Here is a 14,567-nt window from a genome sequence, read left to right as displayed (position 1 = left end):
CCTTGAATAATATCCATATATTAATTTAAGATAATTTTATAAATTAACTCAATCAAGTCCTTACCTGATTTTTCTAGATCTGGAAATATAATCCTTATATTAATTATATTATAGTCCTTAATTTCTAAAATATATTTTAATCAAGTTATACTTAATTAAATCATCACAGTTTAATTCTTAATGTGTATGACCTATTAGGTTCCTAATATAAATTATAATTATAATTAAATAAATTTGAATTGAAAATTTGAAGATCATGTGCATTGTCTAGTAACTTGTCATGATTCCCTAAATATTAGAAAAGTCATTAGTGATTTCAATTACTGGTTTCTCACTATAATTAATATCATTTTATCATTAATGTTCTTATTTAACATTAAAGCATGAAGCATGTTTGTCATGTTAAATCATGTTCATTCTCTACATAATAGTAATTGATCATTTGAATAAGATTTGAAACCCCTTTTAAATCTCATTCCTCCTTAGCTAAGGATTTCTCAGTCAATACTATTTGAGAACAGATGGAACATTTTTCCTAATTCACATAGGGTGATGAAATCCTCTCTTGATCACTCAAGAAAACCTTCATATAGTTCATGATATACCTAATGCCTATCATTTTGTTACCTCAATTAAGATAACATGTAACAGGATCAAAGCATAACAATCTCTATATAAGATAACTTAGTGATCTCAAGTCTAAGGATTACATATACAACCGTCATGCGAGTCTTTCCATAGACATAGGTAATCTCTCCATATGGAATTCTCATGCGGGTCAATTCAGTGTATATGTTTTATGACAAGCACATACATATTAGTTTTAGGTATCCCTTATAACTCAACTTATGAGAACAATTGCTTCATTTCATAAAGGAAAAAACATAATATGTATCAGTCTTTATGGCTCTAATAAATATCCAGTATTTAAGAGAACATCGACCAAAAACATTTTATGAGCAATACTTTGATGCATTACAAATCTCATAATTATAACAACTTTATAATTTCCTTTGCAAAGCATTTTTGTCTCATAAACTTTATCTATACTCTATATTCATTAATCTAATATTATATGAATATTAAAGTTAAATTAAGCCTTTATTAATAATAAATATGTATTTACATGAATATAATAATGCCTCGTACAACTAACCGATTGGCTACAAGGCATGTTAAAGTAACAGTTGGTAACCATTCTATACCGATGGTATTATCTTTTATCAAAAAATTAAATTAACTATAGATTTACTGGTTGTCGCAAGTGTGCGGCGTCACAACGAACAAGGAGAAAAGACTATAGAAAAAAAGGATAAATGTCAAATGTTCAACCCGAATCATGGAGAAAAGACCAGAACACGTTAACTCGGTTGGGCAATTATTCATTTTCTTTCCCTTCCTTTATTCTATCTTCGCTTAGCCTTTTTTGGGCTTGGATCGAATAAAATTCGATATTAAATTGAAGATAATAAAGGGCTAAATTGAAAGAAGAGGGCTTTTCTCAGGTGCGATGAGGTTTGGGGTCTAATTGAAGAGTTGGTGTCAAATTAGGGATTAAATTGAAAAGATGAAATGAGACTTAGGATTTAATTGAAGAGTAATTATTGAATATGTCACAGCTTGACCCAACCTACAACATATTGTCCGTTTTAGGCCTTATTGCTCTCACATATTTGTTCTTGGTGACCACGCATGGCCCCAAAACGCATCTGACAAGTCAGCAACCAGCACTACTAGTAAGACCAGTTACCAAATCCTTACCCACTGATGTGAGATATTACAATTCACCCCTTTTAAGGAGTTTAATGACCCTGTCAGCACAACTGGATAGCCAGTGAGGTCAGCTCTGATACCAAATGTCACAGTCCGGTCAAACCTGTCAGATATTGTCCGTTTTAGGCCTTACCGCCCTCACGGATTTGTTTTTGGTGATCACGCATGACCTCAAAACGTGTCTGACAAGTCATCAACTAACACTACTAATAAGGTTAGCTATCAAATCCTTACTTGCCGATGTGAAATATTACAAAATAAAGAAGAAAAAAATGTTGGTGCGTGTAAATCACATGTCAGCATGGGAGAAAAGCTATTGAATTTGAGCTATACATATGTGGTCTCTGCTCCCTTTAAAGTTGTCGATTCCATTCTGTTTCACTTAAAACAAGCAGTATATCTTGTATCATTTTTTTTAAAAAAAGAACAAAGTGAGATAAATTTCATTGCAATTAAAATCTTGGCTCATTCTTCTTGCCTAAATTCTAGACACGTCGACTTTTAATGAGTCTGTTGTGTTCCAGTTTTTTTTTTCCAGTTTCGAGTTTAATTTATACTATAATTCAAGTTGTTTCGAGTTTTTTCCATCTGTTGTGTTCCAGATTTTTTTTTAATGAACTTTTAATTGGCCGTTACCCATTTCCCCTCTTCCTTCCATCGAATCCAATTCATAACTAATTTGGGTTGCTTTTGTGGCAATTTCAATGATTTACACAGCTATCGATAACTTTTTTGGATGTTCATATATATATATATATATTTGTCTATAATTTTATTTTGAGTGTTTTTTATGAATATATTGCATAATTAAATAAAAATTATATTAAAAAAGTTAGGTTATAAAAGGTATCTCTGGGCATAGATACACTAATTTCTAAGGCTTTATTTGATTTTATGTTTCAAAAGTATTTTTAAATTTTTTTTATTTTTTTCTTTACTTTAAGTTAGTATTTCTTTGGTGTTTTCAAATAATTTTGATACGCTAATGTCAAAAATAATTTTTAAAAAATAAAAAAATATTACTTTGATGTATTTTTGAATAAAAACACTTTAAAAAACAACGATAACCACACTCTAAAAAACCCTCTTAGATTGCTTTGATCTAATGTTTTGGATAGCTAGCTTTCACAATCATAATTTTTTTTTAAAATACAATAAAATCAAAATAGCAAAACAAGAAGAAAGAACAACAGCATTAATTAGCTGCGTATTACATTTTTATTATTGTATTTTAAATATATGATTTTGCAATGGTAGGAGTTCTTAGTCTGCATGAACAGCAGAACACCACATGAACAGCAGAAGAAAGGCTGCCCTCTTCCTGGAACAACTAAGGAGTTTTTTTAAAAAAAAATGGATTGATTTGAACCACATATTTTTGCCGAGTTTCTCTGTTTCTCAATTCAACCTATTTCCTTAAAAAAATATGCAACTAAGCTTAAAAAATACAATTATGCAAAAAAAATAAGTTCAAATACTAGATCGAAAACTTTCAAAAACTTTATTATTAATATCTACAAGTCCAGTGAATAGTAATGAGCATAAAACTACTTTTTATTTTAATTTATACTATAATTTTGTATTGTGACACATACTTTTAAAAAATATTTTTTATTTAAAATAAATAAATAAATATATATATATATAAAATAACAATAAATATTAAAAAATATATTAATTTAATATTTTTTAAATTAAATATAATTATAAAAAGCACTCAGACACAGTTAAAAAAAAAAAAAACTTACGTGTTTTGATTCTGACAACTACTCTATTATCCTCTTCTTTCATGCTACTTTTCAAACTTTCTACAAGACTGCCCCTACGTGACCTTACTTTCTTCCTTCCTTGTCCCTTTCCTTTCTTTCTCCTTCTTTTCTCTCCTCACTTGAGTTTGATCCTTTGTTGTGTTCGTTCCATTAATTTTACTTCTTTGCAAGTCTTTTCCCTTGATGATCTGTTTTTTTTTTTTTTTTTAAAAAGAAGAAAACTAAAAAAAACATTGACCGATCACAGCTTAGGTTAATTATATTTGTTGTTGGAAGCGAGCTGGTATATCATCCATGGAGGCGTCTAAGTGATTATTCTGAACCTTTCATTCGTTTCTTTCTTTGCTAGGTGAGTTCTTTTACACATTATTTTTCTCTATTTCTTCGTCACTGTCTCTATATTACTACGCATAGTATCTTAAGTATGTCATCAAAATGCTTATACCTTGCGTTGTTGCTTTTGAAGCTGGATTCCATACAGAGCTAAAGGCCTTCTCCATTTCATTGAGCAATCAGTACCAGTTCTTTTCGCACATATTTTCTCAATTTAAGGTAATGAAATTCCTATTCCCATTCTCTCTGCGCCTCTTTTACTTGCAATGACTCACTCTCACGTTCTGTTTCCTTATTTCTCTGATTTTCGCACATAATTAGCTGCTTATTACTTTTTTATTGTTGTGTTTTAATTATATGATTTTACGATGGTAGGAGTTCTTAGTCTGCGTGAACAGCAGAACACCACATGAACATCAGAAAAAAGGCTGCCCACTTCCTTCAACTTCTTTGTTTTTTTTTTAACACTAAAAGAGGAGCCAAGTTTGACTTTCTTTGTTTCTTTCCTTTCTTTTTCTTTCTTTTCTTGGAGGAGAAAGAGGGTTGTGGTGCTGCTCATTTCGTTTCATTTTCTTGGAAACCATACATAAAATTCTTGGATCTGTTGATTGTTTTCTAGCTATTAGTCTTTTTCTCTCATTCACTCAGTTTCTTTGGGTGCTGACTAGTTGTTTTTGGTCAAGTAATGATCTCTTCTTTTGTTCCACTGAAATTCTTGACGTTTTGGTCGGGAATAAGTTTAGCTCCTTTTGCTTGTCTAGAAAATTAAGGGAAAGTAACAGAGACAATTTAGAACCCTTTAAGATTTTTGCCACTATGGTTTAGTCCTTCACTTTCCTGGAGTTATGAGGTTCGGATAAATGGAGAAAGGGTTGTTTTTGGTTTTGAGATTGAGAGATGGGGTCTTGAAAGGTGGCATGGCTGGTGGTTGTGTAGGCTATCGTTGTGTGGGCGGTCGCCAAAATTCAGCTGGGAGAGGAAATTGGAAGAGAGAGTATATATAGATATATTCTTTATTTTGGTCAAGAGAAACCAGATGTCTCTTCTGTTTGTTCTGCACCATGTTACAAGCTTGATTTTTTATTTAAAAACTTGTTTTTAACCTATTTTTTATCCAAAATATTTATAAAATACTATATAAACCTTATTAAACCAATACAGTTAAAAAAAATGAAGAGCCTCTCTCCCTGTTTTTGTCCTATATTTATGTGTTTTGATTTGGACAACTACTCTACTATCATTTGTTTTTTCGTAAAGCTAGTTTTTTAAAAATTAATTTGAAATAAAAATAAAATTTAATTTAATGTAATTTTTTAAAAAAATACTTAAGAACAAACACGTTATTTCTCTTCTTATTCGCTGCCGTGATTTCAGGTCCTCATTTCCTGCATTATTTGTAAGAGCATGAAAAAAAAATTAAAAAAAAACAAACGAGCATGGCCATCAAAAACTAAAACTTAAAATATAGAAAAAAAGTACTATTGTAGTCCAAATAAAAGTACTATTGGTAAATCTGTGATTGAATGAACAATAATTTCACCAATATTTTAATTTTCTTTGTTATTATATTATTAAAGTGTCCAAAGAAATTCCAAATAAAAGAGACAAAAAAAAATCCCAATCAAATAGATAAACGAGCATCACATATTCATATTTTTTTTTTATCTTTACTCTCCTCCGATCTTTCAATGTCTACTTCCGTTTCTGCCTCCCTCAACCTCTCCTATTTCCACGTCCCTCTCTTATCTCAACCGTGTTACTAAGAGCTCAATTGTGAAAAAAAATAATTGAGTACCAAATTGGAAATTTTCAAAAAAATCACTATTAATATCCATAATGAAATGAATATAAGTGAATAGTGATGAAGGAAAACTCCTTTCTCTTTTAATTTATACTATAATTTGGTATTGTGGCACATACTTTTTAAAAATATTCTTTATTTAAAAACAAATTAAAATATTATACATGAATATGCATTTTTGAATTTAATAACTAGTTTATTAAATTCATGTGAATTTGGTCAATATTGAGAATGGGTATTAATGAAAACATCATTTTTAAATTATTTTCAAATATATATATATATATATTATTAATTCAACTACATAAAATATTATTGATTCGATGAAATTTAATTTGATTAAGTTTTTAGTGATTTGATTTGATAAAAATTAGCCAAATTAATATAAAAAAACAAAACATTATTATTTTAATAAAAATAATTAATCAAAAGTTAACCTCGGCCCTGGTGACCTATAAGTTATAATCTTTTTCTAAATTAGCCCTTTGGTAAGGTGTAACAATTATAATAGGAAGGAAACAATATATTCTCCAATGTCCTTTTCCTTATTTTAAATAAAAAATGAATTCATTAAAAATTAATTATCGATTGCTAGCTCAGCCTGTAAAGGTTAGCCTGATAGTTAAGGATACACACCCTTGAATTGATTTTGTACATGCAGCCATTAGACTAGACCATGCACCTAAAAAGTTGAAGGAATCTCAAATTTTATTGGTACTTAGGTATCACATACAGAAATATAGTAAATAAAAATAAATAAATATTAATAAGTAGTAAATAGAAATAGATTAATAAATAGTGGGCTCCATTGTTTCTAACGGCAAGGTCCTCTCTATACACCAGAGCCCCTGACCGAATCAATGCTATTGTTAACATTTTGGCTTTGCCCATGAATTTCCTAGTAGTTTACAGTAACAGTACTATTTAATTATGCTGATTAGCTGAACTTTTGAGTCCATTCTTGCAAGAGTTGATGCGTTCATTTTTAGCTTTTTAATTTAAATAAAATTTGTCATGCTTAACATATTATTATTTGCTCTCTCAATGGGGAATTCTTTAGCATTTTCAATTGAAAATTAAGAATTGGGATAACTAAATTTGCTAAGATAGCATAGTTTTAACACTTGGTTTGGCTTTATGGGTCGATCCGGGACCCGATAGGGATCGTGCATAAACTAATAAAAGCTTTGATATAATAATTACAAGACTAAATCAACACTTTATTCATGTTAAATAACGAAGATTAATTGACCCAATTTTTTAATATAAATGTTCATAAAAGAACCTTCAGCCATTTCACAGTGAAAGAATTTCCTAGAAGTCTATCCATTTGTTGCATCAAGTGATTTTTTGAGATGTATAATTATAATATAAATATTTATATTTTCATGTTATTTTGTTAATTTTGAATTTCATGTGTCATGCTGGCTCAATTTTTTTTTATTAGCATTGTCATTAGAAATACAACAATTTCGTTAATAGGTGACTGAGACTTGATGCTGTACTATTTGTTTAGAAGAACAATTTCATGTTTTCCTAGCAGAATCCCTTGCTGAATGGCTCATCCCTTGTTCAATGGTCTTTTTAAGCAGATACCTTGCTAGCTATTGCTAAACAGAAAACACACTGATTATGCTTATGTCTCTTTTACTTTTTGAAACAATGAAAGCAAAAGCATTAGTAGGACAAAGTAAGTTTGTCATCTAATTTCTCACCATAACCTTCACATTTCATCTCTCAGCCGTTTGTTTTCACTCAAACTATCTCCGCACCAGTTGTTGATTTTGGATCATTTCCCAATTGAGGACGGAAGACTACGGGGATTGAAGCAGACTTCAAGAGGTAAGAACCTGCTCTTATATCATGCAAAGAAAAAGATAAAATCAGAATAGCAAGACAAGAAGAGAGAACATGAGCTAAAGCTGCATAAATTAGCAGCTTAATAAAAAGAAAACAATTGTATGATTTTACAATTGTATTCATAGGAGATCTTAGCCTACATGAACAGCGTAACGCCGCATGCACAAGCCTCTTTGTTTGAAAGTAACAGCACTCTGGATGCCATCAAAAACCTAGTTCTTTTATTATTATTATTATTATTATTATTAATTTGTATAATGTAATAGGTCAATCATATTACTTGAGTGTGTGACACAGAAATGCTTCTCATAGACAATTACTTTTATTTTTTTGAGTTTGATTTCTTTGTTGAAGTCTTATATTTCTTTACCCTACTTGTTGCATCAAGTGATTTTTTGAGATCATTTCCCAATTGAGGACGACAGACTACGGGAAAGAGGAGATTGGTTGTGGTGGGGATTGAAGCTGTGATTTGGGATCGCTTCAGGATCTTCTGCTGATAGGTTTATCCAGCAGACTTCAAGAGGTAAGAACCTGCTCTTATATCATGTAAAGAAAAAGAACAGATCAGAGTTGCTAAACATGAAAAGAGAACAAGAGCTAAAGCTGCATAAATTAGCAGCTTAATAAAAAGAAAACAATTTTATTGTGATGATTTGAAAATGAAAGAGAATAGAAAAAGATAACAAAACTCTTTGAGGCTTAGAAGTAGGTATAAATTAATGAACGGTTGTATTGTAGTAATTAAATAAAGAGTTTATAAATATAAATAGAAAAAGAGAGAGAGAGATCTGAATTCTTAGAGAGAAAACCGTGAAAGCGAAAGGAAAAGAAAAGAAAAGAGGAAAAGATAAAGAAAGGATAAGATAGTTAGAGAAAATAAATTAAAAGATAAGAATATTTACGCTTTGATGTGTATAAATGTGTTTTTCTTAGCTTTAATTTTTTGTTTTATTGAATATGAGGGTTTTGAAGATTGTGTTTTGGGTTTGATTGATGAATTGATTTGAATATTATGTATTGATTGTTATGAATAATGAGTTATTTAGTTGATTTTGAAAGATTTTAAGTAAAAATGATGATTTTGAGTTATGGTTTGTTTAACTGGTGAATTTGAGTTAGAAATCTTGTTATATCAGTAGGTGATATGTGAAAATTTTAGGTTTGAGATTGAAGATGATAAAATTTCAGTTTGGTCTCTCAATTTATGAAAAATTCAGTTTAGTCCCTAAAGCATAATCCGAGATTCTGGATAAAATGTAATGTTGAGAAATTATAGGGACATGTTACTTAGTAGCTCAAAAAGATAAGGGACTAAAATGAACTTTGCAAACAATTACAATGTTGCCGCATATTTTTACCGAGTTTTTCATTTCAGTCATTTATCTTTGAATTCAACTCTTATTCTTAAAAAACAAAATGCAATTGAGTTTTAATTTGGGTATAAAGATATTTAATTATGAAAAAAAATAATTCAAATACCAAATTAAAAATTTTAAAAAAATTCACTATTAATATCTACAATAAAATAAGTCTCGGTAAATAGTAATAAACAGAGAACTCTTTTATATTTTAATTTATACTATAATTTAGTATTGTGACATATATTTTTTTAAAATAATTTTTTATTTAAAAACATATTAGAATATTATATATATATATATATAATAACAAGAAACATTTAAAAATATATTAATTTAATATTTTTATAAATTAAATATAATTATAAAAACCACTCTGACACAGTAAAAAAACAAATAGCCTCTTTTTCATACTAATTTTCATTGTCTATTTTATACAAGACTGGACCCCTACGTGACCTTATTTTCTTCCTTCTTTGTCCCATTCCTTTCTTCCTCCTTTTATCATGCCGTGATTTTAAGGTTTTTATTTTAAGTCCTTGAATAAATAGTTGTTTTTTAAAATATTTTTTATTTTAAAAATATTTTAAAATAATATATTTTTTATTTTTTAAAATTATTTTTAATATCAATATAATAATAAAGAGCACCTAAGATAAAATTGAAGTTTCATTAGCGATAACATTATAATAAAACAATATTGTATACTTGTAGGAGGAATTATGACTTGGTCGACAACCTGAGGCAAGATTGAAGTTTCATTAGCGATAAATATCAAAGATTTGAATAAGAATTTACCATATAAATAAAGAGCACAAATCCAGCAGTAATATAGCTTATTAAGACCATAAATAAACTGGCATCATCATTCATGAAGCCCAATATTGTCAACATAATTATCCATCATAAAACAAGCCACACTTAACATCAACACTAAAATCAAAATTGTGCATTACCAATACATTTTTCTTTATAATCAATCTTACCAAACCCGACTTGTAGAGGAAGAACTAGTTGCACCTACTCTAGCAACAGTAACTTGCAAACGAAAGGAATTGGAGAGAAGCAAGAATTACAGGTGCATATGTACGCACGCACACGAGACAGAGACACACAGAAAGAGAGTTTCACAGCCACTGCAAATAAAAAAATAGTTCATCTTCCCAATACATAACCTCTATCATAACCTCTATGCTTGCTGGTTACAATTGAAATTTGGAAGACTAAAGTGTCTAGAAGAAATAAACAACATTTTTCTCAAATAGATTATAGAATAAAGTAGAACAAGGCAACAAGCTGCATGTCTAAAATAGAATGTCCCCACTATATATCACTAAGCCACTTGAGTCAATTTCTTAGTTGGATAGCAACACAGTAAGCCATCAAAATTTTAAGATATAGTTTTTTGTTAAGATTAAAATTATATTTTAGCGAGCAAAGGTGAAATTTTTTGGATATTAATTCTAAGATTTAAACTTAAAAAGTAGATGAAAAAAATGTATTTTAATTAGATTCCCTTTTAAAAAAGAAAAAGAAAAAAAATCAATCCAGCAAATTCCTATAAACCAATTCATAATCATGCAATATCTCAAAGATTCCCTTCAAATCGAGTCTGTTATGTGACTTATGTCGCAACATCAGACATTTTTCAAAGAGATTTGAAAACTAATTTCCCAGCAATTGGTTAATCCATCCTTGTCAGACTATGTTTCAAGTTTCAACTCATATAAACTAATTCATAATCATGCAATATCTCAAAGCTTAAGCCACAGTAAATATATAATAGGGTCAATTTTCAAAAAGCTAACTTCGAATACAAACTTTTGTTGGCAGTTCCAAATTCCAATCTACTAGTGAGAAAGAAAAGAAGGAAAAAAAATTGAGGACATACTGTTTGCGATTGATTGTCTTTTGAGAATCTGAGACAGGGACAACGATTCCAATTTCCTTTCCAAATTGTGTTCTTTCGTCCACCTTCATTTTTACATTGTTCAAAATAATTAACACATCAAAATTGAAAAATAGAAACAATATAAAATCAACAAGCAATAATTAATTAAATATGTAATTACATGACAAGATTACCTGAGCGATGTAATCGGCTTTGATAGAAGCAATAGATTGAAGAAGATCTAGAAGCGGTAACAGTTTCGCCACCTCACACGCACGGCGATTTCTTTCGAGATTCGAAGAATGGTTGTCCGAGAATAGCCTAAGCTCGTTGACTGGTGAGGAGGAGGCGGCTGTTAATGGGAGGGAGCGGCTGTTAATGGGAGTAGGGGTGATTGAAGGGGGCGGCTGTGTCTGTGAAGTGTGAATGAATATTGAAAGGGTTGGAGGGGAGGGGGCGGCTGTGTGAAAGGGAAAGCAAATAAATGGTCTGCTAGGGTTGTTGAAAGGGAAAGTAATGGGAGGAGGCGACCCGCTTGGTTTATATTTTTTTTTCATTCCTAAACCGAACCGGTTCGGTTCGGTTCGGGTTGGCTGGTTCAGGCACACCAAAACCGGAAACCGAACCGGACATTTTCCTAAATATTTTAACCAGTTCAATCGGTTTTTTTTACCGGTTCGGTTTTTTTGGTTAATTTTTTTCTGGTTTTCTTGGTTAAATCGGTTTTCCGGTTTTTTTGCTCCCTCCTAGTCATAGTTATGTCTACCCCTATCTTAATGTGCAGATAGGTTGAACAAGTGGTGATATTCTATTGGTTACTTGGATCAGCTGGTCACCATGTCACAAAAAGATTTAAAATTCTCCTTTCATTTACTCACGTTGTAAATTGGTACTTTCTCATAAATTTGTTTTTTAAAAAAAACTGAAATTTTTAATTATAATCTGTAAGTATAATTTCTTATGTAATGTAATTGTAATCCCTAGCATGATGCATATTCTAGGGCAAGCACATCAACTCGAGCAAAGCAACTCGATGAAATAGCAAAAGAAAAAGATTTGAAGGACTGAAATAAAATAAAACCACAAAAGAAGGATTAAGTAACCGCAATCTGGATGCCACCAAAAACCTAGTTCTTTTAGCTTTTTTTATTATTATTTAATATTGTAATAGGCCAATCATATTACCTCAGTGAGTGTGACACAGAGATGATCATTATAGATAATTTATTTTTAATTGCTTGAGTTTCATCCTTTATTGTGTTCATTCCACTAATTCTATTTCTTTGCAAGTCTTTTCATTTATTGATCTGTTTTTTTTTTTTTAAAAAAAAAACAAGAATAAAACTAAAAAAAACTTTGACCGATCATAGCTTCGATTAATTAATTATATTTGTTGTTGGAAGCGGCTAAGTGATTATCCTGAACCTTTCATTCGTTTCTTTCTTTGCTAGGTGAGTACTTTTATACATTTTTTTTTGTTTGCCACTGTCTCTATATGATCTTAATTATGTCATCAAAATGCATTTTTAATGGGAATTACTGCTTTAACTCACAAGTGTCAGTTAGAATCCTTATACCTTGCCTTGTTGCTTTTGAAGCTGGATTCCATACAGAGCTAAAGGCCTTCTCCTTTTCTTCCTCCCGCTATTTCATTGAGCTCTCAGTACCAGTGCTTTCCGCGCATATTTTCCCAAATTACGGTAATGGAATTCCTATTCCCATTCTCTCTGCGCCTGTTTTACTTGTAGTGACTCACTCTCACGTCCTGTATCCTCATTTCTCTGATTTTCAGACTGGTGGAAAATGGCTCTCGAAAGTGTGGGTGGATCCATTATATCTAAGATAGCAGAACTCATGGTGGAACCAGTGGGAAGGCAGTTCCGTTACATGTTCTGTTTCAACAATTTTGTTGAAGAATTCAAAGAACAAAAGGAGAACCTTGCTTTAGCACTAGATGGTCTGCAAAAAGAAGTCGAAGCTGCTGAAAGGAATGCTGAAGAAATTAAGAAAGTTGTCAAAAAGTGGATGGAAGATGCAAACAGCAAAATTGAAGGTGCGAAGCCCTTGGAAAATGAAATAGGAAGAAATGGCAAATGCTTTACTTGGTGCCCAAACTGCATGCGACAATTCAAGTTAAGCAAGGCACTGGCCAAGAAGTCGGAGACTTTCAGAAAACTTCTAGAAAATAGCACAAAGTTTACAAAAGTGTCCGACATAGCTCATCCTCAGCCCAGAGAATTTCTCCCATCAAAGGAATTCACGTCCTCAAAATCGTCAGAAGAAGCTTTCGAACAGATTATGGATGCTCTCAAAGATGACAAAGTCAATATGATCGGACTGTGCGGCATGGGAGGGGTGGGTAAAACCACCCTGGTGAAAGAAGTAGGCACGATAGCCGTAGAGTTGCAGCTTTTTCCTGTAGTTTTGATGGCTACGGTGTCGCAGAATCCAAATGTCACAGACATTCAGCACCTAATGGCAGATAAGTTAGGTCTGAATATTAAAAAAAAGAATACTAATCCAGGGAGAGCAGATCTATTACGGCAGAGACTGAAGCAAGTGGAGAAGATGCTTATTATCCTAGATGATGTTTGGAAATATATTGACTTGAAAGAGATAGGGATCCCATTTGGTGATGATCACAGGGGTTGTAAAATTCTTCTAACAACACGTCTTCAAGCCATATGTTCTTCTATGGAGTGCCAGCAAACAGTGCTTTTAAGAATCTTAAGTGAAGATGAAGCAATGGTTTTATTCAGAATCAATGCAGGTTTACGTGATGGGGACTCTACCTTGAACAGAGTGGCAAGGGAGGTTGCGAGAGAATGCCAAGGCTTGCCTATAGCACTTGTGACAGTGGGAAAGGCTCTAAGAGATAAATCTGAAGTTGAGTGGGAAGAAGCATTTAGACGGCTAAAAAACTCTCAATTTCTGGACATGGAACACATTGAGGAACAAAAAACTGCATATGCATGTCTTAAGTTGAGCTATGATTATTTGATGAGCAAGGAAACCAAGTTATGTTTCTTGCTATGCTGTTTATTTCCAGAAGATTATAACATTCCAATCGATGACTTGACGAGATACACAGTTGGGTATGAGTTACATCAAGATGTGGAGTCCATTGGAGATGCAAGGAAATGAGTTTATGTGGAAATAAAAAAACTCAAAGATTGTTGCATGCTGTTGGACACTGAATCTGATGAACATGTGAAAATGCATGACTTGGTTCGTGATGTTGCTATTCGGATAGCGTCATCAAAAGAATATGGATTAATGGTAAAGGCTGGCATTGGGTTGAAGGAATGGCCAATGAGTATCAAAAGCTTTGAAGCTTTTACAACAATTTCGTTAATGGGCAATAAACTAACCGAACTTCCTGAAGGATTGGAATGTCCACATCTCAAAGTTCTATTATTAGAACTGGATGATGGTATGAATGTTCCAGAGAAGTTTTTCGAAGGGATGAAAGAAATTGAAGTTTTGTCTCTGAAGGGAGGGTGTTTGTCATTGCAATCACTTGAACTCTCAACGAAACTTCAATCGTTGGTGTTGATCATGTGTGGATGCAAGGACCTCATTCGGTTGAGAAAGCTGCAGAGACTTAAGATTCTTGTTTTTAAGTGGTGCTCATCCATTGAAGAATTACCTGGTGAAATAGGAGAGCTCAAGGAGTTAAGGTTGTTGGATGTGACAGGTTGTCGAAGGCTAAGAAGGATCCCTGTGAATTTCATTGGAAGGTTGAAGAAGTTAGAAGAGCTATTGATTGGGGGTCACAG

General features: G+C 31.7%; 2 protein-coding genes across 2 annotated transcripts in view; both read left to right on the top strand.

Annotated features, from left to right (window-relative positions):
- Positions 1-14,567, top strand: part of LOC18096055 (uncharacterized) — a 691,470-nt gene that overhangs the window by 52,766 nt on the left and 624,137 nt on the right. The window contains exons 3-6 of the mRNA XM_052448434.1: positions 3,790-3,891; positions 4,009-4,094; positions 7,418-7,518; positions 7,925-8,062. The gene's annotated coding sequence lies outside the window, so the exon portion shown is untranslated. The remainder of the gene's footprint in view (positions 1-3,789; positions 3,892-4,008; positions 4,095-7,417; positions 7,519-7,924; positions 8,063-14,567) is intronic.
- LOC112326203 (disease resistance protein At4g27190) lies at positions 12,296-13,932 on the top strand. The gene is made up of 2 exons (XM_024593548.2): positions 12,296-12,488; positions 12,581-13,932. Exons 1-2 carry the CDS (start codon positions 12,296-12,298, stop codon positions 13,930-13,932), a joined length of 1,545 nt encoding a protein of 514 aa, XP_024449316.2.

The sequence above is a fragment of the Populus trichocarpa genome, chromosome 1 (genome assembly GCF_000002775.5).
Source record: "Populus trichocarpa isolate Nisqually-1 chromosome 1, P.trichocarpa_v4.1, whole genome shotgun sequence".
In the NCBI taxonomy this organism is placed as follows: domain Eukaryota; kingdom Viridiplantae; phylum Streptophyta; class Magnoliopsida; order Malpighiales; family Salicaceae; genus Populus; species Populus trichocarpa.
This window is presented reverse-complemented; position numbering and strand designations above follow the sequence as displayed.